The sequence below is a fragment of the Dendrobium catenatum genome, unplaced genomic scaffold, assembly GCF_001605985.2.
Source record: "Dendrobium catenatum unplaced genomic scaffold, ASM160598v2 fragScaff_scaffold_633, whole genome shotgun sequence".
Classification (NCBI taxonomy): Eukaryota; Viridiplantae; Streptophyta; class Magnoliopsida; order Asparagales; family Orchidaceae; genus Dendrobium; species Dendrobium catenatum.
The window spans coordinates 128,450-155,968 of record NW_021319095.1 but is presented as its reverse complement, the minus strand read 5'-3'; the positions used below and the strand labels follow the sequence as shown (position 1 = coordinate 155,968).

Here is a 27,519-nt window from a genome sequence, read left to right as displayed (position 1 = left end):
TGGCAACAAAATAAGTTGAGCAGTTAAAATAAAACTTTTGTGATAACAAAATCTCTTTCAAAGTGAAAATATCTTGAAGATGACAGTAAAACCGTAAGTATCTCCAAAGCAGAACCAAAGGATTCAACATAATAAACCTCTCAAAAACAACCTTCTGGTGATCCAAAAGTGTCCAGAAAAAAAAAACGCTACTAATTAACCATCTGAGCGTGAGGCCTTCTCACCAGAGGGGAGAGTAATCAGCTGAAAACATGTGAGTTGGTGACGCAAATCGGGTCCCCTCTAGCATTATAGATAGATTATTCCCATATTCATGATCTACGAATGCTTTTTTTCCCTGGAAAAAAAAAAAAGAAAGGTGCCAAAGGACAAGGTTAATATCTCTAGTCGCAAACAAAATTGTGCATTAATGACTTTTACCCAAAACAATCACAAGAGCACCCACAAAAACAGGAGAATTCGAGAATGATGCACTAGCAAGTCTGGATATAATTCTCCAATATTGGCCAATTAGAAAATTAAAAAAATGGCAATGAAATCATATTCTAGATGTAGGTACTAAACTGACATCTAAGGATAGAATGACATCAATGGTGAAAAAGTTTTCCAACATAGAAGGAATGATAAGGAAACTATTGGAGCTTCACACACAACCAACAACATCGGAGGCGAGAGCACCATTGATTGGACTGGGAAGTGGGGGCAACTCTAATATAGAGACAATGAGGAAGGATCAGGAGGTAGAAGTAATGGGGGAAGAAGAGGAGATGCCATCTTTGGAGCCACTTCCAATGAGGGGAAAGGGTGAAGGAGTGGTAATTTTGGTGGAGTTGAAAGGTTGGGAAGGAGAAGAAAATGGGGAGAAGATAGAAGCACCAGATATGGTTCAGCCACTCATACAGCAGTATCGAGAGGTGTGTCATCCACTTCAGGGGTTATCTCCTCTGCAGGAATGCGAGCATGTGATCATCTTGAAGGAAAGAGTCTCAACTATCAATGTTCTTCTGTACTGTCATCCCCAAATCCAGAAGGATGAAATCGAGAGATTGATTAGAGAGATGCTGGAGGAAGGGATCATTCGAACCAATGTCAGTCCATTTTTCAATCCAGTGCTTCAGCAGCAGTTTCCTTCGTTCCACCTTGAGGACAAGGTGACACTTTGGGAGGGGAGTATTGAGGGACCTGCCGATTTGATTGGGAGTGAATCATGAAGTTTCCTAATCAAGAGATAGTTGTTTAAGAAGGTTATTAATCAAAGGAAAATTACTTAGGAATGTTTAAATTATAATTGAGAGGGAATTATTTAAGCAAGAGATTTAATTTGAATTCAAATTTTAAGAGAGATACATTTAGGAAAAGGGGAAAATTTTTTAGGAAAGTTTTAATTATAATTGAGAGGGAATTTATTAGCGAAATAAATCTAATTTGAATTCAAATCTGAGATGGAATTATTTAAGAAAAGGGGGCTGATTTTGGAGGAAATTATGGGAGTCAATTTAAGGTTAATAATAGGGTGATTTTAGGAGGTTTTGAGTTTGTTGAAATTAGAATTTCTTTGGTTGTGAGGGCTCTAGCCGCCGGATAGGGATTTGGGAGAGTCGGATCTTTCTCTCCAATTGAAAATCCAACTGTATCTTGTTGTTTTCTTTCGCATATCTTGCAATAAAAAATAAAAAAAAGATCTTAGTGTGTTCTTCTTAAATTCTTATCGCCGTTCATTGATTTTGAGGAAATCATATCAATTTTCTATCAGACTTGCACAACATCTATAGTCATCTATTTCTATGTTCAATTTTTTCTTCTTCGAGGAATCTATTATTTTTTGTAATTTTTTAAGGAACAATCTCATGGTTTTGTTATTGGGCTTGAACAATCTTTAGGTATTATAATTTAGTTCTTTGTATGGGTTTTTCTTTTTGAAAGATGAATCTAGATTTTGTAATTTTTTTTCAAATTTTTGAGGAACAATCTCATGATGCCGTTATTGCTTTTGCATAACATTTAGGTATTATAATCTAGTTCTTTGATTTAATTTTTCAAGTTTGTCACTGATTCTAGGGTATGCATTAGTTAGAAATGCCTGTTTTAAAAACATATTGCATATTAATTTATGTTTGCAATGGGGGCTTCTTGTGGTAGTGTAATTATGGGTTTCATTATAAAGGAGTTTTAGAAGAAATGGATAAAATGTATGACGATAGATTCATCTTGGAATTTGAAGATAAAATTTTAGTGTACATAAAATTGAATAGCAATGTTAAGGCCTCCATCAATATTAATGCACGTTGCATAAATTCCAACAGGTCAATGCAATTGCATGTTGATACTACCGTGCTGAATACATTTAATGAACATAGTATGTTGTGATCCAAAACACAAAGGAGACAAATAGCAAACGAATGGTTATTAATCCAAGAGCCCTTGACAGCTACCCGTAAGGTTTGCAAGGGTTGTTTAACAAGCCGATTAAATTTTATTTCTTCTCACAATTTCTAAACTTGCTCTGAATAATTGCAATTTTGTTGTCCATAATAGCTTTACTATTTTTGGACAAACTCTTGGATCCTTGTCATAGATTATACATCCAATAAGGTAAGGAGGATCCTTATAATGAATTCTCCTCCCTCAACCGTGAGTGCATTCAATGCTTCACCATCTAACGTAGGGCGAAATGAACCTTATCATAGATTATATATTTCATATCGGAACCCTACAACACCTCTGAATGGAAAGACATGGGAAAATCATCTTGAATGATGAGGACAACCATGTGATATTTAATGCATCATTCTTCACCTCAAATATTAACTGCCACTTGGGAAGGGCCTCAACGCTCTTTCTTTTTAGCAGCTAGACGATACTCTCTTCATTTTCACTCCACTAAAAGGGGTGAACAGAACCTGTAAGTGCATGCAAGAGGCTGGCTAGCACTCAAAAGTGTGGATAAACTTACTGATAGGGGTGTCAATATTTGACCCGACCCGAAAGCCCAACCCGAACCCGAACCAAAAATTTTGGATTTGGGTAGACCTGAACCCGAAACGAGTCGGGTTCGGGTTGACGCTTTAACCTGAAATTGACCCGTATTGACCCAAAAACCAGTTTTTTAACCAGACAACCCGAGATTGACCCGTTTTTGGACCCGAAAACTAGTAGTTTTTTTGTTGGCACCGGGTCATTCGTGTCGGGTCGGGTTGTCCTGGACCCGAAGCGTGTCGGGTTTGTGTCCGGAAAACCGACCCGTTTGCAAAAACGGGTTGGGTTCAGGTTGACCCGAATAGTTTCGGGTTCACCCCAAACCCGACCCATGACCTGAAATTGGCACCCCTACTTACTGACATGCACCAATAAAGCTTATAACTTCTGAAATGGTATGCAATATGGGCCAATTCTATGTTGAAGTCAGCTTGGATCTATTTGTAGCTCTCCTTACCCTACAACAATAAAGTCGAGGTAGATAGTTTGAGGATGTCAAACCCTCAATTCTTGCGTTGTAGCATAAATGTGGAATCTTTTAGAAGCCTCAAAATTCGTTTAAGGTGCTGTAGATGCTCCTCTCAAGTATTCTAGTACACCAAAACAACATAATAGATAACTAATTACAAATTAATCTAGAACAGGGCACTATATCTCATTCCACAATCTTATGAAGGTTGTTGGCACATTACATAGTTCAAATGGCGTCACTCACCATTCGAATAGTCTCTACCTCATTTTAAGCGCAATAAGTGCCTTCTTTTCTTGCTGAATTTCGTGGTAATTAGATTCTAGTTCAGCTTACATAGTTAGATGCAACTAGTTCAACTCCTTAACTTATGATAGCAGCATAGTTTAAACAATCGTTCGAGACACACGCCCCCAATTGAAGCACACAAGGAGCGCCTCAAGGCTTAAGTGAGGCTAACACCTTCAGGTGTTTTGAGGTGCCACCTCATTTAAGTTAAATTATATAACTTTTTTATTATATAATATTATTTTATTAAAAATATATTGTATTCTATCATAGAAAGAGAATGAGTTGATTGACTATAGGATGAATTATTTATGTTATGTTTGATAAAAAATTAAAAGATCGACGCCTCAAATTATAGAGGCAAATAACTAGTGATGATAAAATTAATCTTTTTATTGTTGATAATATATTATCTAATGATGAATTGATGATATCAAAAAAATAATGAAAGATTTGAAGTTGAAGATAAATGAATGACCTTTAATGATGAGAAAAATGAAGTGTTCAAGTTACATTGAAAGAAATACTGAATTGGAGGTAGATTATATTTCACAATCATTTACAAGAAAGAATCAAAATGGGTTGGAGCTTAAAAAGAATCAAAAGATAATTTAAGTATAATCGATTACATTGTTGTATTATTAATTTATTATTTACTTTAAATTATTTTGAATCCAAATTATAATTGTAGGGAGTAAGAGAGAAAAAATTTGTAATTGAAGAAGATTTTGAAAAAAAAAAATAAGACAATTAGAAAATTATATAATTATTACATATGGGGTATCGTAAAAAGAGTATGAAAGTGAAGATGAAGTCATCGTGGATCCTAATCCTCATAGCGTATTTAAATTTTTAAATGAATGTTCATAAAAAGAGTATGAAAGTGAAGATGAACTCATCGTGGAATGTGGATCCAATCCTCATAGCCTATTTAAATTTTTAAATGAATGTTTACCATGAATATCGTTTCAAACTTCTTATAATAACATTTAATATTGAGATTTGTAGTTAATGGCTTTATGACAATGAATCAAATATATTTGTTAATACTTTCTTTCATTTTTTCCATTTTATGAATTATTTGTAATTTTGTGAGTTTTTTTTATATATTTTGAGGCTTACGCCTTGCTTCAGTAAAGTAAAATATCCTGATGCTCGATTTTGCCTTTCTAAAAAGTAGATAATAATTCTTGATAGTGATTTTGTTTAGTGTCCTATAATTGATGCACATTGATCATCCATCATCCTTCTTTGACAAAAGTGCCCTGGTGATCTGCATGATGAATTGCTTGTCTTGATCGCTCTTTGCTCTACTAAATCCATCACATGTCACTTAAATCTTCTCACACTTTAATGGATGATGGTGGTACATCAATTGATTTGGTAACAAAGCTCTCTTGATTAGGGTAATTTATGTCCTAGGTGACAAACCCTTTATCTCCTAAAAAAGGGGAGAAAACTCTTGCAAGAGCTAGTTAGAATGGTCAAGCACAAAGGAAACATAAGCACTCTATCCTAATTCTATTGTCAACTCATGTCAGATAAGCAAATATAAAACCAAGATTGCACTCATTTTTTCCTTGCTTGTCAGAATAAAAAAGGAGCTTTGGAAATAGTGAAAGATATACCATTTTTTTACAAATCTAAATGTTCAACACCAATAATAGATGGCCTCACATCTCAAAGGCATGGATTGCCAAAGATTATGATGAACACACCAAGAGGTACAACCTCACAAGTGATATCGTCAATATATAATCACTCCAAGAAGAATTTGGATGGGAAGTAATCTCCAACTTTAACTGACCAATCAATTCGTTTAAAATCAAATTCTTTTGACTTCTTATATCAATGATAGAAGAAACAACAATCATTGTAAATCATATATTTAGGCTGAAAAGCTTTTTGTTCTTTGATCCTACTATAGTTAACAAGCTACAAGGTCTGAAATTTGTTGCCTTCTTTCTAGGGTTGCATTAGTTAATGTTCTTTTAGCCAATCTATCGATTTTTAAGTTTTCTTTGGGTGTGTTGTAAGAGTTGTTTCAAATGCGTTGGTTGATAATTTTGCATAGAAAATTGTTATTTCAACGCTTAGGTTATGGCAGCAACTGAAAAGACTCCAAGTGATGACTAAACTATTAGATAACCTATCCAACCCTTTCGTTAACTAATTTAAGCATCTATTGGCTTCCAAAGGGCGTCCTATGAGCCATTGAAATGAGTATAGGATTTAAGTATACCTTAGCAATTTGAACTCATTTTACATATGCCGCTATCATCTGCTTTGTCTTTCCTCCATCTTTTGGTTTGATTGCCTTTTCTCTCCTTTCTCATTGCACTTACCCTTGTCATTATTGTTTTATCACTGATCATGGGCTAACTTTTAATTTCTATGGCATTGATTAACTTGGCACTATCAAACAAGACAATAGGGAACAACTTCAATTTCCGACGAAGGTTATTATGTAGCCCTATGATCAAATTCATCAGAGTTGAGATTTCCTCTAGAGCTATGCCACAAGAGAAATCGCCTGATTCTAGAACTCTATAACATAGCATCATACTAATAGCTAGAGTTCTTACCTCAGCCTCTGCCATCGAATCAAAACCTCTTACTAGGAGATGATGGGATAAAATTTGATCTTTATGCTGCCCTTAAACTAGCTGATTTTTTATCAAACCATGGCTCCTTCCCACGTTCCACCAATATAAGGATGCAACTACATAGCTTCGCCTCATGAAGGCTATATTTTAGGCATGACTACACCTACATGAATAAAAATAAGTCTTAAGACGCACAAACTAGTCATCAAGCTTTTCAATGTCGATTGTCCTATCGTAAGGACTCAAGTTTAGCGTTAATGTTAAACAGTAATCAAGGTTTTGGTGGAAATTTCAACAAGTGAATTTCGTCATCTTTCATATCCTGATATTTAGATATTTCACAATCTGGATTGGCAGTACCTACACCATTTGTGCCTCACATGAGCAAGAGGATTGGCATGGCTTATCACGATTCATTCTTGCTACGAGACCATGAACTATTGAAACATTTCTTCTAGAGCCCTCTAGAAATTGTTAATGCTAAAAAAGGCCCAACACGAAAATTGCATCAGCCTCTTGGCTCGTAGTCAGGTATTACCACATATCAATGGTCGGGTTCATTCTTATCTTCACCATCTTCCTCCCTACAAACCAAATATGTTGCTTTGATATAAGAATAATGATCCAAAAGTCAGGGATGCAAGGATTACAGGAATTGATTAATAAGGAGATGTGGGCAAAAAAACATGTCTTTGGGCATTTATCTTTGGGCTGTTTTCTCTCTTATTGGGCTTGGCCCATTACCACCTTTGTTGTTTGGTGTTTGGAGTTCTCAACCTTGGGATTTTTTTGGAGTTGTCGTGCCTCCTTGGTGGCTGTTCTAGCTGCTGTATGCTTGGATTATTGGGCTGGCCGAGCCTTTTTTCTTGGTGTCCGTTCGGTTTCTGGCTGTTTCGATTCATGCTGGTTGTTGGACTGCTTGTCCGTTCGGTTCTTGGGTTGGTCGTGCCTTTTTCCCTGGATTTTTTCCCTTGTTCTGGTTAGCTATTTTGGGCGGTTGCTTTGGGTGTCTTTTGAGCTCCTTTTCCATATAGGGGGCTATTTTGCTGCTGTTTAGAGAGTAATATGTGATGATTTTTGGAGCAAAACATGAGGGTTTTTTTAGCTTGCGAGCTAAGTCCCCTTTCCCCTTCTCTTATATTTCGTCTTGGACTTCAAATCTCTTCTTCTCTTCATGGTATCCACTCCACATACCACATGTATCCTTCTTCTCAAACTTTTATAAGTTGTATTGTGTCTAGAGTTCTATGACAAGTTGTAAGTTGTTTTTTTTTTTATTTCAAGTTAAAAGTAGTTTGTTTGTTTCTTTGCTATGTGTCTTTGAAAGTTTCTTTTTTCCTAAAGTGTCTAATGTTCTCCAACTTGTTTTGGAGCACTTGTTTGTGTTTCTTTTGAATGCATCAATTTGGTATCAGAGCGTCTAGGTTATCATGTGTCTTTTTTATATATAAAAAAGAGTCAAAACAGTCAACAAGCCAAAGTTCACTTCAAAAGAAAGATCTACGTCAGAAATAATGCATTTGAAACATCAAGGAGGCATTTTCATTCAACCTAAGTTTGCAACATCGTCATCCTGATATTTTCCAACGTGTACCAAAGCCATCTCATCAGGAGATGAGATTTCTCCACCAAGGGAGAATTGATGTAGGCAAAAAAAACATGTCTTTGTGCATTTATCTTTGGGTTGGATTGTCTCTTATTGGGCTTGGCCCATTGCCCCCTTTTGTTGTTTGGTGTTTGGAGTTCTCAGCCTTGGGTTTTTTTTGGGGTTGTCGTGCCTCCTTGGTAGTTGTTCTATGATGTTGGATGCTTGGGCTGGTCGTGCCTATTCCTTAGTGTCTGTTCGGCTCCTGGCTATTCCGATTATGACTGGTCTTTTGAGGGGGTCTAGCTGCTCGGTTTGTGGTTCTACCGTGCCTTTTCCCTAGGTGTTCTCCCTCTGTTTTAGTTGGCTATTTTGGGCGGCTGCTTATGAGATTTTTGGTTTCCTTTCCCTATTTATAGGGGTTGTTTGTGACAGTTTTAGAGAATGAAAAATGGAGAATTTTTTGAAAGAAAATATATGGGTTTTGTAATAGCTTGAAGTCCCTTGGAGAAAGGGAAAAGCATCACCCATCAGTCTTCGGAGTCCAAGGCTCGCGGTTTTTATCTTCTATCTTTTTGTTTTTATTTTGTTCCTTCTTATTGCTCCTCATAGTCATATTCATATTCTTCCTCCTCCCCATCTTCGTTTAGCCGCCGGATTCCATCCCTCTCTCACCCCTGGCCGCCGGCTACCTCACCCCCTCCTCTTCCCATGGCCAGGCCTCCATTCAATTTGAGTTGGCAAAATCGAGAGGAAAAATCCATGACAATTTTAGATTTCAAATTTGAAATCTTTCCTAATTGGGTTTGATCCATATTTGGAAGGTTTTAACTCTCCAAATCAAATTCAAATTTGAATTGCAAGGAGACGAGTCATTAATCCCTCCAAATTAAATTAGACATAGCTACCTTGCCGCCGGCCTCATCCTTTCTCCTCTCTCCTTAGATTTCCTAATTTGGGGTGCATGATATTAGGACTTAATTTGAAATTCAAATTATCTAAATTTGAAATTCAAATTTTATTTCCTAATTTAGTTCGCCTATTTTAGGAAAGTATGTAATTTAAATCAATTTGAATTTCAAATTCAAATTGGATTTATTACCTCACTTTTCTAATGCCAAATTCCAAATCTTGTGGCCTTAATCCATCACATTAATTGCTCCTTGGTCCATTAGTGCAGCCGGCCCCCCTTCCCTGTGGCTTAGATTAGGAAATCTTTCCTAATCACCTTCCCCTCTTTTTTCTCTTTAGACATATTTCCAAAACTATAACAGCCGAATTTCTTTTTTTTTAATGGGACCAAGCATTGAGTACTTCCTTAAAATCTGGCATTAGAATTAGGAAACAATTCCACCTCCTTATCCCGCCGGCTCCTTTCTCCCTATTGCTGGGCTTTTGAAAATTCTCCACAAGTGCAGCCAATCTCGTTGGAAAGATTGTCCAACCTTCCTAGCTGCTGTCTAGTACCAACCGAAATATTCAAAGCTCAAGCCTTAATAACTTCCCAAAACTGAGAGGGGAATCTGGAAATAAATCCCTGATTCCTCTGCTGGCCGAAATCTTCCAAGGCCATCACGTGGAAATTCCTCCACTAGAACCTCTCCAAATTCCTTACAATATTGAGCCCTCTTCCTCCCAAAGTTGCAGCCATAAATTTCAGCTAATTTCCTTGCCTCCAGGAAAGCCAAAACCAGCAAGGAAGCGGTCCAAGAAGGCCTCCAAACTGCTGTCCAAGATTTCTAAAATCCCAAAGCTGCTGAGAGATCCTCTCCTTAGCTTAGCCGTCTCCCGTTCTACATCATTTACCCTCCAAATAAATACAGTTTTTTTGTTAATCAAATCCTCCTAGAGTAGAATCTGGTTACTTGAGACTTCACCCAATAAATCTCAATCTAGGGAGAGAATCAATAAAGATAAGAGGGTTGCCAATTGGGATAAGATTTTGGAAAATCTGAAATTTTGAGATCATTATCATCAATGGCACCTATTTACAATTCAAGATAGCATTCAAATTCATAAGTGCTAGCTAAATAAAAAGGGGGAAATCTTCTTAAAATTAGAAAAACAAAAAAAAAAACTTTAAAAATAGGTCTTGGTAATAAACATTACAGTCAAACAAAAAATTGAGCAAGGGAAGGCTTGACTGAACCAATAGACCTACTCCTAGGCCCAACTTGTCAACCTAAAAGGGTGGCCATGTTCTATTGCTGTTGGCCTAATGATCAGGTATGAAGTTTCGCATGGATCAAGCTGGTAATGAACAAAATTTTTAGCATTATGTTGACTTCAAAGAAGTTTGTGATATGAATGTCATTCAAAGATTAAAAACTAAAGGGATTTACCTACATAGCAATAGGAGTGTCAATATTTGACACGACCTGAACCTGACCTGAACCTGACCCAAAAAATTCTGGGAGAAACGGGTCGGTTTTGGGTTTAAAATCCTGACCCAATTGCAAATTTGGGTCAGGTTCAGGTCAATCCGAAAACCCGACTTCAACCCGGAACCGACCCGCTTCCCATCCTGTACCGCACTGTGAGGTCAGATTCAGTTCACAACAACTCGCTGTTCCTGCCTTTGACGTCATTCCTTTTGTTGGGTCAAAAGTCACGACAGCTCGCCTCAGCCTCGCCGCCTTCAACGGCTCGACATCATTCCTTTTGTCGGGTCAGAAGTCAAGAACAACTCGCCTAGTTGCCTACTTCTTTCAACATTGTTCCTTCTATCGAGTTGGAAGTCACTACAGCTCGCCTCGTTGCCTTCAAAAGTGTTCCTTCTGTCAGGTCGGAAGTCACGAATAGCTTGCCTCCTTCCTTCGATGTCGTTCCTTCTGTCAAGTTGGAAGTCATGACAGCTCGCCTCGCCGTTCTTTTGTTGGATCAGAAGTAAGGATGACGACGGAGGGAGCTCGCTTGTTGCGAATGTAAAGTAACCATTTCGTGTCGGGTCGGGTCAACCAGTTTACAAAAATAGTAGTGAGTCAAAATTGAGTTCAACCTAACCCTGACTCGCAACCCAGTTTTGATACCCCTACATAGCACCTAAAACTCACCTATTTACATATAACACCTAAAACTAATAATATGCACTTCCCACACCCTCAAACTCTTATTCCCTCACATCCCGCACTCCATTCCGTCTCTGTGACCCGTGCGCTTGCCAGCACTCATCCGTTCGCAGGTTTGCCTCCTACTGTTCTCCGCCGATTTCCTGCATGAGAACGCCTTTTGATGCTTGTGAACACCCATTTCATCTGGTTCGACCCCAGTCGGACCATGGAACCTTGAACCTCTCTCTTTTCATATTCTATCTCCGCGCAACATGGCCCGATAGACCCTACTCGGGCTTTTACAACCTTGTGAATATCATAATTTAAATGAACAAGAGGGTGAAGAAGCATATTGTGATATGTATGTTGTAATAAGCCACCATTATTACATATTTATAAGAAGAGACCTTTTGTTCAAAGTAGTGCATGTGAGCGTAGTATATAGCTATGTATCATGTGATAATGATGAAGTTATGTTATAGCTTTAAAGAGTTATAGAAGAATCATAGAAGCAGCATAACAGAGCACTAGCTAAGAAGTAATCAAAGAAGCACCACACCCTCACCAAAGGATGGGTATCACTCTCAAACTCACCATATATTTAATTTCATTATGCTGGCATCTACTAAACAATAGCAATTTAAGTTTGACTCCATTATTATTTAAAATGGCTTTATGTAGAGGAATTGATTATATTTTAGGTAGATTTGAGTAATAATAACTTATTATCAGTTCTTCGGTGCATCCTAAAGTCATTTTAATCATTCTCATGTCGCCAAGCACCTTGATGAGAAAATTACAAGAATGATTGGAAACTTTAAGAACTCGATACACTCCCAGCGACACAAACTCTCAGTTGCACTCATAATCATAATAAGGTTAATTGATTTGCTTTATGTAGGATTCTTATTGAAAAGTATCATGAATTACTCATGAAATTTTGGAGGGCTCCCAATTGCATTTGAAAGCTACCATGATGCAAATTAGATCTCATATTACAATCAGAGTAAGTGCAATAGCGAATGTATCTTCACATAGAGAAGTTTTTATTTTATGAAAAATCTTCTTAATAAATTAGCGTAGCTCAATCCACTTTGGAATCCAAGTTTATTGCCGTATAAAAGGGTAGTGTTAAAGCTGAGTGTCTTAGAAATCTCTTAGAAAATATATGTTTGTGGAAAATGCTAATTCCACCCGGCTATTCATTGTGATTACAATTTTGTAATAACCATGGAAAATAACAAAATCTATAATGATAGGAGCATCCAAATTTTTCTAAGACAAAATAGAGTAATTGCCAATGATAGGAGCATACAAAATTTCTTAAGACATAATAGTGTTAGGCAATTATTGAATGATAAGATGACCCCCGTAAACTTTTCAAGATCACAGATAAACCTAGCACATCCTATGACATAACTATTAAGCCAAAAATTAGCAAAAACATAAATTAGGGGCAAGACTCATCTATTAAAGGAATTAAAAAATAGGTAACCCGACCTATACAAATGATAATCTCAGGAAGCAAGTTATGATGGCTAATTGATAGGAAGTGGATGTAAAACTTGTGAGATAATTGATAGGAAGTGGATGTAAAACTTAAGAAATTCCTTGGCTGAATTTACAATTTCAGCAAAACAGAAATCGGTAACAAATAAACGAAGAAGAATAACACTCAAGAACACTTTTTATTGGATTACATATGAAAGAAAAGACAAGATACAGTTGGATCTTTAACTGAAGAGAATGATCCAACTCTCCCAAATGTCTAGACATCATTAGAGCCCAAAGCACCCTAAAAACGCTACAATTTTGGCAAACAAGACCTACCCTAACCATAGTAAAATCTCTTACTTAAAGTAGACTATAAACAACAAATACCTAAACAGCACTCCCCCGATTCCCTTCCAAATCTGCCCTATGTCCTCAATTATTTCCCCTCCAAATTAGCCCCAAAATCAACACACATCAGGCCTCTTCAATTAGGCAACATCTCATAATTAATGCACTCCAAATCTGCCCTCAAATCTTTCCTCTTCAATTAGAAAATATTTTCTAATTAATATCTCTCTAAATCCGCCCTTAAATATGCTATCTTCAATTAGGAAACATCTCCTAATTAAAGAGCTCCCTCTTTATTAGAAAACTTCTTAATTCTCTCCCAATCAAATCAGTTAGTCCATCAATACTTCCCTCCCAAAGTATCACCTTGTCCTCAAGGTGGAACAAACGAAATTGCTGCTGAAACACTTCACTAATAGCACTTTAGTGAAAATGGACTGACACTGGGTCGAATGATCCTACCTCGAGCATCTCCTTGATTGATCTCTCAATCTCTTTGTTTTGGATTTGGGAATGACGGTATAGATGTACATTAATAGATGGGACTCCTTCCTTCAAGATGATAACATACTCGAGTTCCTGCGAAGGATTCAACCCTTGAACTTGCTGGAATACTTCTCGATATGTTGTAAGGGTGGTACTGTTGTAGAATCAAGTATGGTGCTTTTATCTTCTCCCCATCTTTTTCTCCTTCCAAATTCTACAGCTCCACTAAAAATCCAACTCCATCACCCTTCCCTCTACTTGGAAGTGGCTCCAAATGTGGCATCTCCTCTTCATCCCCCAACATTTCCACCTCCTGGTCTTTCCCTCTCCTTACCGGATTAGGGTTTTCTCCACTCCCTTGGAAGCTGGTGGCTTCCCTAGCCTTCGACGACACCATTTTGGTTTGGAACTCGAGCATATTTCTCATCATCTCCTCCATGATGACAAACTTTTCATCGATCTTCTCATGGATTGTTGAAAATAGCTTTTTGAAATCTGAAATATTTTCTACACAATCTGATTACAATTGCTCGATCCCCCTTTCAATACTTCTACTTTTCTTCCAGCCATGGGTGTCCGGATCGAAAAGCTCTAATACCAATTTGATAGGAAGTGGATGTAGAACTTGTGAAATTCTTTCGCTGAATTTACAATTTCAGCAAAACAAAAATTGGTAACAAACGAAGAAGAATAACACTCAAGAATACTTTTTATTGGATTATATATTAAAGAAAATATAAGATACATTTGGATCTTCAATTGGAGAGGAAGATCCGGCTCTCCCAAATCTCTAAATGCCACTAGAGCCCAAAGCACCCTGAAAACACTATAATTTCAGCAAACAAGACCTACCCCTAACCCTAGTAAAATCTCTTAAAATAAAAAATAAACAACAAACACTCAAATAGCCCTCCCCCAATCCCTCCCAAATCTACCATATTTCCTTAATTATTTTCCTTCCAAATTAGCCCCCAAATCAGCCCTCACATCTTCTCTTTTCAATTAGGCAACATCTCCTAATCAATCCCCTCCAAATTAGCCCTGAAATCTGCCTGCTTGAATCAGAAAATATTTCCTAACTAATCCCCCTCTAAATCGGCCCCCAAATTAGACCCCAAATATGTTATCTTCATTTAGGAAACATCTCCTAATTAAAGAGCTCTCTCTTGATTAGAAAACTTTTAAATTATCTCCCAATCAAATCAGCTGGTCTATCAATACTCACCTCCTAAAGTGTCACCTTATCCTCAAGGTGGAACGAACGTAACTGCTGCTGAAGCATTTGACTAATAGCATTGGATTGAAAAATGGACTGACAATGGTTCGAATGATTCCTGACTCGAGCATCTCCTTGACGTTCTGGATTTGGGGATAATAGCATAGACTAACATTGATAGGTGGGGCTCATTCTTTCAAGATGATAACATACTCAAGTTCCTGCGAAGGATTCAACCCTTGAACTTACTGGAACACCCCTCAATATTATTGTAGGGGTGGTAGAATCATGTCTGGTGCTTCGATCTTCTCCCCATTTTTTCTCCTTCCAAATTCTGCAGGTCCACAAAAATTCTCACTCCTTCACCCTTTCCTCTCCTTAAAAGTGGCTCCAAATGTGGCATCTCCTCTTCTTCCCCCAACATTTTCACCTCCTGATCTTTCCCTCTCCTTATCATATTAGGTTTCCTCCGCCCCCTTGGTCGTTGGTGGCTCCCTTGCCTCTAACGATGCTGTTTGGTTTGGAACTCAAGCATCTTTCTCATGATCTCCTCCATGATGGAGAACTTCTCCTCAATCTTCTCATGAATTGCTAAAAATAGCTTTTTGAAATCTGAATTTTTTTCTACACAATCTAATTTCAATGCCCGATCTCCCCTTCCAATAATTCTACTTTTCTTTCAGCCATGGGTGTCTGAATTGAACAGCTCTGATACCAATTTGATAGGAAGTGGAAGCAGAACTTGTGAAATTCCTTGGCTTAATTTACAATTTTGACAAAAAAAATCGGTAACAAGTAAACGAAAAAGAATAAAACTCAAGAACACTTTATGGATTATATATGAAAGAAAAAACAAGATATAGTTGGATCTTCAATTGGCGAGGAAGATCCGACCCTCCCAAATCTCTAGACGCCGTAGAGCCCAAAGCACCCTAAAAAATAGTATAATTTCAGCAAACAAGACCTCCCCTAACTCTAGTAAAATATCTTACTTAAAGCAAACAATAAACAACAAATACCCAAAGAATTCTCCCCTAATTCCCTCCCAAATCTGTTAGATTTCTTTAATTAAATCAGCCCCCAAATCAGCCCTCACATCTGCCCTCTTCAATTAGGCAACATCTCCTAATTAATCCCCTCCAAATCAGACCTCAATCTACCCTCTTCAATTAAGAAATATTTCCTAATTAATCCCCTCTAAATCGGCCCTCAAATCAGCCCCCAAATATGCTATCTTCAATTAGAAAACATCTCCTAATTAAAGAGTTCCCTCTATTAGAAAACTTCTTAATTCCAATCAAATTAGTTGGTCCATCAATAATATCCTTAAATAGTTTAAGAGGTATGTTCTTACAATATTGGATAGTATATAAGTGCAATGAATAGGTTGAGTAATACTCTTAATGATATGTATAGTCCTTAATTTTTAATGATTTTTTAGATGCAGCACACATGATATAATCAACTATATGATTGTGAAAGTGCTGCTTATACGATTGGAGGAGGGCGGCCCAACCCGGCCCAACCCAACCAGATCACCCGGTCCAACAAGGACCAAACCAGCCAAGATGTTGGGTAGAACCTCGAGCATAAACCAGGGGAATTTCATCCCCCATTGTGGTGCCCAAAAAGTTGTAATTCATTATGTAAGGAGAAGAAATCAAGGAAGAGATGTTTAGAAAGGTTTTAACTTGTTTAGGAAAGATTTAATTGGCATTATTGTACGATTAGGGCTATTTAACATGGAGTTTTGTCTATGGTTAATATCTCTTGTTTGCTGAATTTATTCTAGGATTTTTTTAGGGTTTCCTAACAGCGGCTAGGATTTTTGGGAGAGTTGATCTAACTCTCGAACAGTAGATCACTTGTATCTTTATTTCTTGTTGAAGAGATAATCAAAAATCAGCCCTTATTATGTTACTGTAGTTTCTACTTGTCTACTTTGCTATTTTTACTTCCAAGATGCATCAGCTGCCTCTTATAAAAACTGATGCAAGCTCTCTAGAGCAATAAAAAATACAAGATTGGCACAAGGCCAGAATATGTCAAATCACATTAAACAAACTTCTTTAAGAACTTAAAGGCAATGATAACAAGCTTATTAAAATTAAAGGAATGACTACCATAGAAACACAGATTCACCCAGTTCCTGTAAATCAGTTCTTATTGACACAATGCATTACTTCATAATCCAAAAAACACAAATATTTATGCATCACATTCTTGTTGATATAACTTCTTTTTAAATATGGGGAAGATTGTTATGCATATAGGTATTTAAATATATATATATATATATATATATATATATATTTCTTTTATAATAATTTGGAAACCAAAATATTAAATAACTTGGTCCTCCGTATCCCCATGAAGCTCGATGATATCTCTAACAGAGAGGGAATGTTCCCAAAACTCTTTGAACGATTGCTAATGCATCTCCCATTCTCATTTTCTACGTCTGTTTATGATTGCATGCAGCCTCATCTCCTTCTATTATTCAGAAAGCCTCGCTCGTTCAACCTCTTTTAACAACTCGTAATCTGAAAGAATTTCCCACATATCTAGGCCTCACACCAACTCTTGAAAGTATGTTGTTGTGCTTAATATTCACCACAATATATTAGTGATGAAGATACTCCATCACATATGAGATAGGAATGGTCCATTTATAAATGATTCAAATTTGGCAGCTTGACTGAAGGCTAAAAAAAAGTTTGTAGAGCCTTTTTGATAGCTTCTCTATTTGATTACACTAGCTAGAGCATTGCTTCACCTCCGAGCAAATTAGCCCCTCTCATTGACTATCTTAGGTTTTGAGCCTTTACAGTCACAATTCTCGCTAAACTAGGCAAATATTTGGATTTGAGGTTTCTTATTTGCTTCCTGATCGACTACAATTAAGACATTTACATTCTTAAAACTGATGTGATCTCAAAGAGAATATCCATCAAGAAAAAATCAAATTGAGCTACTTGAAATAAATCATTTCATTCTAAGATGGTTATTCAATGTGGTCTTCCTCGAAAAGTGCACAATGCGTGGGAAGAGCATATCATCCTACAAAGTTGCTGCCAATCAGCTTGCATTGAGACACGTTCTCCAAACAACTCAAGGACAAGATTTGTATTTGTGTACTTATATCTATATATTTTCCATTTAATTATTTAACTTTAATGTTTTGCTTCTATATTTCACTCATTTAACATACCTAAAATTTCAATAAAAAACTAAGCATAAAACAATCCAAAACAAGAGATGAGATTCTAATTCCTCACCTGGACAACAGGACCAATCATAACTAAATTCTTGTTATGCATCTGCAAACATAAAAAAATTAAAAAATTAAAAAATAAAAACAATTAGCTCAATCTATGAAAATCTACTAAAGAATTAATTAAAAAAAAATGGATAAAGAATTAATTAAAAAAAAAACATTAGAATGAAACCATCTAACCATTCGGGGATTATTGCAAGTGAAAGCAAATGAAAAAATAGTTGAAATTTACAAATTAATGACTGTTAATTCATAATCAGCCCATAAATTACATGTATTTTGTTTTATTTCATTTTCATTCCAAACAGGAGTTTTTCCACTACTAGAGACTTTTTCATATAACCAACCTAATTCCTGTAATCAACCCTACTACTTGAACTAGTACCAGCACGGGAAGAACTTGTACCTCTGTTTCTATCATAATATCAATTATCAAGTTACTTTACGAGAGCAGAAGTGACATCACATCGTGTGAGAGGTTGCACAAGCTTACGTCTGGGCCCGGTTTAGGGGCAGTACTCACAATAGTGTATTACGCTATGTGGTGCTAGAGAGGAAAAATCAACTCTAAAACTTTCAAGGCAATGTTTTTAGGACAACCTACCAATCAGATATGCTGAAATTCTTTTCTTTCATAACTTCACATTCACAACTTCACTATTGTCATCTCTCAAACTGAGAAAGATGGTGCTGGAAAATAATAGAAATAATCAGGTGGATGAACGTATAGAGAAAATAATTATTGTGATGAAAAAGCCCTAATGCGGAAAAAAAGTATTGGTGTACAACATCAATGAGGAACTAAAATAGCCTGAATAAGCAAATAAGAAGAACATCACAGAGCAAAACATCACCTATATTTGTAACATGTATATATATGTTAGTTCAAAAAAGAAATAGAAATATAGAAAATAATGAGCTAGCCAAGACAGAAAGATTGATCTCCACAAATGTAAAGCAGCAATGGTTGGAAGTTTTTGTAGTTAAAAGAATTAATTTTAAAATTAAGAGCGCGTCATCTAAAGATGGCCCCGGTTACACTTTCATGAAAACAAATATCATAGTAGGTAAAAGAATCATCATACATCATCTATCTCCAAAAGTAAAAGTCCTCCGTGTACTAGAATTTCCAAGAATATAAGCATTTATAAGTAATTTTTCATGAGTAATACCTTAGGAATGTTTCCTATTAAAATATAAAAATAAATAAAATAGTCAATCCCAATTATGGCAAATGTAGGCTATGTTAAACTTCAAAATGAATAATCAACAAATTATTATGGGAACTACTTTCACTTTGCTAATTGCCAAACACAAAGACAAAGACACCAAAATAATAAAAATAATTTCGATTTCAAAACAATATTTAATCACAGTACAAACACAAACATTATGTATCAAATATTTTAAAATTTTGTTATATGAACATTATGTATCAATGAAAATTATCTTTTCAAATATCCATAGTAATTCCATGTCAAAGTGGATGAAAACAATACCTACACATGTTTGCAATTGAAGCTTATTTTGCAGCAAAGCAAATGATAAGCCTAAGAAATAGGGTGATGATTAGTTGGGCTTAAGCGATTATGTTTAAGAAAAAAACATGTTTTTGAAATGTAGCAGTAGCTAATATGAATGAATATGAAAATGCACAAAATAATAACAAAAAGGCCCCAAGCCACAAAAAACGCTAAGATCTATATAGCGCAAAAAACACATCTAAATCCACAGGAGAAGAGTGGAGACGACCCCTATCAATAAGCCATAGATGTGTACAAACAAATAAAGCACAAGAAAATCTTCTTTTCCAAACTCAAGTGTACAACAAATTTAACCGCAAGGAGAAGCCCCGAACCTCTTAACATTTCTGTTATATGTTCCACAAACAATGCCACTGCGTTTCCTATGATATTGTTGCGCTAAAAAAACAACTAACATCATTATTCTAGCAACATAGCGCTTGCACACCATCATGACAGTTCACCACAGTCAAAACAAATGAACCAAGCGATATTTTTCTTTAATCTTATTACTCTTTTATTTTCTCTTCCTCTCTCATTTTATCATTATGTTTTTTTTAGCCTCCTCTGCCTAATTTTTTCTTTTAGTTACCAGAAACAACCTCTCCATCTCTCAATTTCTAATTCTCAAGGCACAAAGCACCTGGCTATTTATCACACACAAAAGCCATCCACAAAGAATTCACAAGTTTGAATATTCTTTCCCCCATTCTATTTGTAAGAGTTCAAGGAGATGGAAATTCAAAATCAAAATCGAATTCAATTTTTAAATTGAAATTAATCAATGCTAGGTTATATATCACACAAAGAACACATACAAAAAGGATTCAAAAGTTAGAATATTCTTTCCCACATTCTAGTTATAAGAGTCCAAGGAACTGAAATTCAAAATCAAAATATTGCTTCAATCTTAACTTGGAATTAATAGATAATAAAAAAATTTTTAACACATTCTTATCCAAGAATATTACATTAACAACAACATCAAGTCTTTATCTTTGTACATGAGGTCAGCTACATGAATCCTTTTTTTCTCCATTTTGACATATTAAGAGTCAAATTCTTATTTAAATCTAATAAAAAATATCATTTCTAATACTTTATAACCAAGCCCTTTTAAGTCAACCTATATTGTTCTTAACATAGGTCAAATCAAATAAATCTACTCTCCTAACCAGCCGCATACCTCTTTTTTTTTCTTTTTTGATTTTTCTCCATAAATACCGCCGCTTGCCCTAGTTTCGCACCTCTTCCTATGGAATAGACGATCAGATCTCTTCTCCGGTTGCCTCTTCCGCTCTTCAATTGGATTGCTCCGCAGCTTGAAGCGATGTAGGACCGACATTTTCGCCATTCGCCGACGAAGGTAAGGATCTTTCACATTGAAGCCTCTGTTCCTTCACTCCCAACTCTCACCCCCTTTTGCTCTGTGAATGTTTGAGTTGAATCTAACAAAAAAATTTACTTCCAAATATTTGTTTTTGTATCTTTTTGTCTCAGAAATTTACACACATTTTGGGGTTTTCAAACACCTGTTTTATCCAATGTTCTTTCCCTACTTAAGAACTTTAAGATGATGGAAAATTTATTTATTTAGCAGAAATTGCAACTTACCAACAACATATACAAAATTTACCAATAAGGTCAACTCTTAGCTCAATGAGAATTTGGATGGGATCAATAGAAGGATTTTGATTAAGAGAGGCAGAGGAGGGAAGTACTTATTGCTTATATATTTATTGAAATTTTAAGAACTAATCCTTTTGATTCATTGGTTTCGGTACTCTGCCTCATTGATAATCATCTGTTGCAAGATGATTTTCATTACGATGGGAGTAAGCTTAAGACAGAACAACTAAGTTGGCAAACTGAGCTTGCCTTATTAGTTGGGTACGACTGCACCAGATAGTGTAATGTGAGAAATTAAATTTATCTGAGAGGATAATTCTATATGTATACATGAGTATAATTGTATTTTTTGAGCTTTTTTTATCAAGGCTTAGCTTATTTGCTTTAAAAGTTGTTGAGATTGAGCCAATTAACTAGTCAAATATTAGTTGTTTACTAACACAGTGCCAGATTAAAAACTTTGTTTTGTTCGTCAATGTTTTTTGTTCAAATTGATTTGTCAAATTCTATATGTTTTAGGCATTTTAATTTTGGACAAAGTTTATGGAGAGATTTTTTTTAGTAGTCAAAATCTTGCTTACTAACACCTATAGAGGATTAAAAAAAAAAACCCTTCTATGAAAAAATTCTGGCTTCGCCACTGACGACTATCTCTAACCTTATTTTCCACTAGAGCTACTTCAACCTTTTTCACATATATACTCGTTTTCCATTCTATCTCCAAGTGCAAAGCCACTCATCCACCTGAGCATCCTCATCTCTGCAACACTTAATTTTATGCTTCTATTTTAACGGCCAACATTTTGCGCCATAAGGCATTGCAAGTCTCGCCACCATCATAAAATTTTCCCTTTAAGTTTGTGTGGTATTTTTCTATCATACAACAAACCTGATGCATTCCTCCACTTCACCATCCAACTTGAATCTACTAATAATATCTCCATCTATTTCACCATCACTTTGAATAATAGACCCGAGAAATCTAAAACATGCACTTTTTATAATGACTTCGTCGCCCGAAGTCACAATCCCTCTACTAGATTTGTTACGATTAAAATAAAACTCCATGTATTCGGTTTTAAATCTATACAAACAAAAACCTTTAAACTCTAAGGTTGACCTCCATAATTTAAATTTTCCTTCAACTCTCCCTTTAGTCTTATCAACAAGAAAAATATCATCAACAAAAAGCATCACCAGGGTACATCACTTGCAAATGTCTTGTAAGAACATTCAAGACTAAATCAAAAACATATGGGCTTAAAGCTGATCCTTAATGTAATTCAACTAAAATAGAAAATACTTGGTTAAACAACCTTATGTTTCCCTCAAAAGTAATAGCTCCTATATGCATATCCTTGATGACTTAAATATAAGCATTATTAACTCCTTTTTTTCTAGAACTCTCTAAAGCACTTCTCTTAAAACTTTATCACATATTTTCTCTAAATTAATAAATAGCATATAGATCTTCCTTGCTCTCTCTATACCTATACATCAAACCTCTCAACAAATGTATAGCTTCCATAGTAGACCTACTCGACATGAATCTAAATTGATTTTGAGAAAAATTAATATCACATCGTAACATATGCTCAATTAATCTCTCCCATAGTTTTAATGTATGACACATTAACTTAATTCAGCTATAATTCACACACTTTTGTGCATCACCTTTAATCTTTAAAATAGGAACCAACACACTCTTTCTTCACTCATCTAGCATCTTTTATCTTCAAAATAATATTAAAACGTTTAGTAAACCAAAAAAATTCCTTCATCTTTTAAGCATTTCCATATCTCTATTGGGATATCATCAGGTTCAACTATTTTTCCACACTTCATTTTCTTTAAATTCTCTCTAACTTCAATTTTACTAACATGACGATAAAAAAATCTCTATTTTCATTTAATGTGCTAAGACCACTAAAGTCAATCATATTCTCACAATCTTCATCAAATAGCTTAACACAATATTGCATTCACCTATGTTGAATGTCTTATTCTAATAAAACACTTTTTAATCAAAATCTTTAATGCACTTCACTTGAATTAAATCTTTATTTATCCTATCTCTTTGTTTGGCTAACTAGGTATTTCACATATATTAGATATGTGTGAAATACCTAGCTAGGTGCTTCATATATATTCATTTTTGTAGAGTCCCTAGCTAGGTGCAGCTGTTATGAGAAAATTTTAATGATTAACATCACAATCAAATAGCCCTTAACATTAAAAACTAGCTAAGTCTTTCATAGAAAACTAATTATTTGTTGTTATAACTATTGAAATTCTATTATAGTAGCAATACCTTGCAACATCAAGCCTTTATCCCACTATGTGGGGTCTACTACATGAATCTTTTTTCTTCATTGTATTATGTTAAGAGTCAAATTCTCATTTAAATCTAATAAAAAATGTCATTTCTAATATCTTATAACCAAGTATTTTTAGGTTTACCTCTACTATTCGTAATATAGGACAAATCTAATACATCTACTCTCTTAACCGGGTCATCAGAAGGTCTATGTTTTATGTGACCAAACAATCTAAGGCGACTCTCTCTAATCTTATATGCCATTGGAGCTACTCTAGCCTTTTCACTTATATGCTTGTTTTGCATTTCATCGCTAAGAGTAAAGCCACTCATCAATGTAGCATCCTCATCTTTGCAACACTTAATTTTATATTTCTCTTTTAATGGCGAACATTCTATGCAATAAAGTATTACAGGTCTCACCACCATCTTATAGAATTTTCTCTTAAGTTTGAGGGGTACTTTTCTATCACACAACAGGTCCAATGCATTCCTCCACTTCAACCATCCAACTTGAATTTCTACAAATAATATCCCCACCTATTTCACCATCACTCTGAATAACAAACTCAAGATATCTAAAACATGTACTCTTATTAAAGATTCAATAGCCCAAAGTCACAATCCCCCCGCTAGATCTATTACTACTAAAATTACACTCCATGTATTAAGTTTTAGATCTACTCAAATGAAAATCTTTAGACTCTAAGGTTGACCTCTATAAATCAAGTTTACCTTCAACTCCCTCTCTAGTCTTATCAATAAGAAAAAAATCATCAACAAAAAACATTTATACCCTCTTATAAATGTCTAGTAAGAACATCCATGACTAAAGCAAAAAGATATGGGCTTAAAGCTGATTCTTGATGTAATCCAACAAAAATAAGAAAATTCTTGGTAAAACCACCTTGTGTTTGAACACAAGTAACAGCTCTTGCATACATATCCTTAATGACTAGAATATAAACATTATTAACCCCTTTCTCTTTTAGAACTCTCCATAGCACTTCTCTTGGAACATTATCATATGCTTTCTCTAATCAATAAATATCACATATAGATACTCCTTATTCTCTCTATAATTATCCATCAAACCTTTCAATAAATGTAAAGCTTACATAGAAGACCTCGACATGAATCAAAATTGATTTTAAGAAACATTAAAATCACATTGTAACATATGCTTAATGCTTAATAACTCTCTCCCGTAGTTTTAAAATATGACACATTAACTTAATTCCTATATAATTCGCACATTCTTATGCATAACTTAATTCCTAAAAGCATCTTTATATGTCTCTCAATTTTCTAAGTTTTTACATCTAAACTAATTTTTATAACAAAGCTTATTATTTTTTATTTTTCTTGCACATTTTGATTTCATTACCAACTTGTTTCATATTAGGAGTTTTTCCTTTTGATACTTCAAGCACATCCTTTGCAATACCTTACTAGGTATTAAGAAAAATGATAACAAGTGAATTACCTAGTAAGTAATCTATTATAATGGACTTTAAATGCTTAAAACCACAACAAATAGCTAGGAACTATATATATATATATATTGGAAGTATCTAGCTATTTAATCAATCATCATTCCCTATTTCTCAAATAAGCCATGAGTACACAATGAAATTTATTTCTTTAACATAAATAGCTAACATTTTATTTTAAATAATATAAATCATCTCAAAATATAGTATATTGAGAAAATAACAATTCATTTCACAATAATATTATGGAAGCTATATTTTAATATGATTTTTTTATCAAAATAGCTAGCTATTTCATATATGCATTAATATAACATATAATTGCTTCAAATGTACTATTACACAAAAAAATATTATTCAAATTTAAACCTAAAACGTTAAGAATGTAGCTTTATTTCAAGAAATAGATTATTCGAAACCCCATACAACAGTTAGCTCAAACTGTTTAAGTCGACTGGAAGTGTGATAGGAAACACTTGAGTTCGCAAGCAACCCTAAGGTAATACTTGAGTTCGCAAGCAACCCTAACCCAAACCAGTACAAATACAACAGCGAAACTGCTGTCCACAACAGTAAAACTGCAGGAAATAGGGAAAACAGCTAGAAAACACAAGTAGAAGGCTTGTATTTCACTAGAAGATGAATAAAATAGCAAGATACAATTGATCCTCAATTCGAGAGGAGGATCGTTCTCTCCCAAATCTCTGGCAACGCCAAGAGCCCAAAGAAAACCTAAATCTAAGAGATCTCAAATTTCAGACAAATTCAAGATCATCAAACCCTAGGAAAATCTACTATTTAATGCATACAAATCAAAAGGAATTCCCTAAACAGTCCCTACGTTCAAATTTCCCTCTCAAAACGCTAACAAACGCTTCCTAAAATGCTCTAATGGGCTGGTCGGACCGATCAATCTCCGCAGGAGGTGGAGATCTGTCGCTCTTTGCGACTTGCCGGTCCTGTGCGGACCGGCTGGACCGGTCCAGTGGACCGGTCTAATAAAGTGGCGCTAAAGCTGAATTGGAAATACATAGGTTGCACTGCAACTACCAAAGAAGCGTGCGAATTTTCGTTCAACGGTTCAAGCTATTGGAGGAAGTCTCAAATGACGATGGAACTACATGCGAAAGGACTACACAGAAAGGCACTGAAAAGATGTAAATTTCTTCACATAATAACCAATAGGTGGGACATGAAAAATCCTCTTTGAAACACTGAACTGCAGATTAACAATGGCTTGTTATAAAAGTCCAGCCAATTGCTATTGGGTTTCTAGGGTTGGGTTAGGATTAAAGTTATAAATTAAAAAAGGATCATTTACATGTGTCAACCAATTATTGGCCCTAGCACATAGATATACGTGGCCTCCGCACATAGAGCTACATCCAACCTCCACACATAGGGCAAATTATTAGGTCCGGTCACCGGACCTAAAAATAGGTCCGGACATCCAATGAAAACTTGTCACATGGACTGTGCTTTGACTGTGTTTTTTTACTGTGCTTTGACTGCGCTTTTGATTGCACTTTGACTGCACTTTACCTATACTTTACCTGAGCTTTTGACATGCTTGACTTAAATTTCCCGGACAAACCGGACCTAATAATTTGCCCACACATAGAGCTCGTGCAACCTGCAAACATAAAATTTTTTTCCAGACGAAAAAAGATAAACACAAGAACAAAATTGCATCTTGCACTTAACCAAAATTTAAATTGAACGTCTAGATAACTAATGAAATCATTATAGGTAGCATATTCATAAAAAAGGAATAAACTTGACCTTTTTGTCCGTCGGAAGCATCATGGTGCTCCTGCTCCTCCTCCGACACGGGATGCAGCTCCGCATCTTTATCAGCTACTGCAGCAGTAGCATCATCATAGTGGGAAGCATTCCTGGCCCGCAGAACGCCATCTCCCCCTTCGTCGGGGTAACGTACCACGACCACAGGGCAAACACAGTGATGGACACAGTAATCGCTGACGCTGCCGAGCCTACCCTTGATGCTCCTCCTCGAAGCTCCGAAACCCCTGCTTCCCATGATCACCGCACTGAGCCCAAGCCTCTCCACCTCGAGGCAGAGCCTTTCCTTCATGTCATGGTCCTTAACAATGTGGATCTTAAAAGGGATCTGCGCTTCGACTAGTGGCTGGGCAAGGTCCTGCGCCTTGGTGGTGGTGAACGCATCGAAGTCACCTTCCAATTTCTGCTGCGAATCCTCCGATTCGGCATGCTTGACCTCGCCGGCGGCTTCTGAAACGGAATGGTCGATCGAGCCCCAGTCAGCGCCGTACAGAACGGAGGTAGAAAGTACATGGAGGAGAATAACGGCGTCCCCAGGGCGGAGGTAGTTCTGCACCGCCCATCTCACTGCGTAGGCGCTCTCATCACTCAAATCGACAGCAATCGCGATCCGGCGGTGGGAGCCGGTGTTGGGGTTCGCCGCTGCAGCAGATGAAAAGAAGAAGCGCGGAGAACAAGGCTGGATCGTTTGCGCCACCGCGGCAGAAACCAACACCGGCGATCCCGGCGCCGGGTGGTCAGCGTCTGATTGAGTCTGCTGGGTTTGCATTCCGATGGAGTCAGGACCTCTTCTTCTCGAGATGCTTTTGCTGTACTTACCGTCCTCTTATCCGCAGCTTATTGATTTCCCCTTGGGCCAATTCGATTTCGAAACCGAAGTGAAAGGGTTTTGGGTTTCTTTCGGAGCTTTATGGAGAAAGGCGTGGGAGGATGAACGCACACTACTTGCTAATTTATCG

The 27,519-nt window shown here is 36.1% G+C and overlaps 1 protein-coding gene across 5 annotated transcripts; it reads right to left on the bottom strand.

Annotated features, from left to right (window-relative positions):
- LOC110110884 (universal stress protein PHOS32) lies at positions 1-27,519 on the bottom strand. 5 transcript variants are annotated; one of them, XR_002304770.2, is made up of 4 exons: positions 26,540-27,519; positions 18,400-18,485; positions 17,797-17,838; positions 16-337 (listed from the first exon to the last, which is right to left on the bottom strand). XR_002304770.2 is itself a non-coding variant. In XM_020842557.2 (3 exons), the coding sequence occupies exons 1-2, from the start codon at positions 27,327-27,329 to the stop codon at positions 17,831-17,833; spliced, it is 798 nt and encodes a 265-aa protein (XP_020698216.1). In that variant the 5' UTR covers positions 27,330-27,517; the 3' UTR covers positions 1-337; positions 17,797-17,830. The 5 variants fall into 5 exon arrangements, 3 of the variants coding, with proteins under 3 accessions (XP_020698216.1, XP_020698194.1, XP_028551251.1); XM_020842557.2 differs by lacking the exon at positions 18,400-18,485 and having other exon boundaries at positions 1-337; positions 26,540-27,517; XR_002304771.2 differs by lacking the exon at positions 17,797-17,838.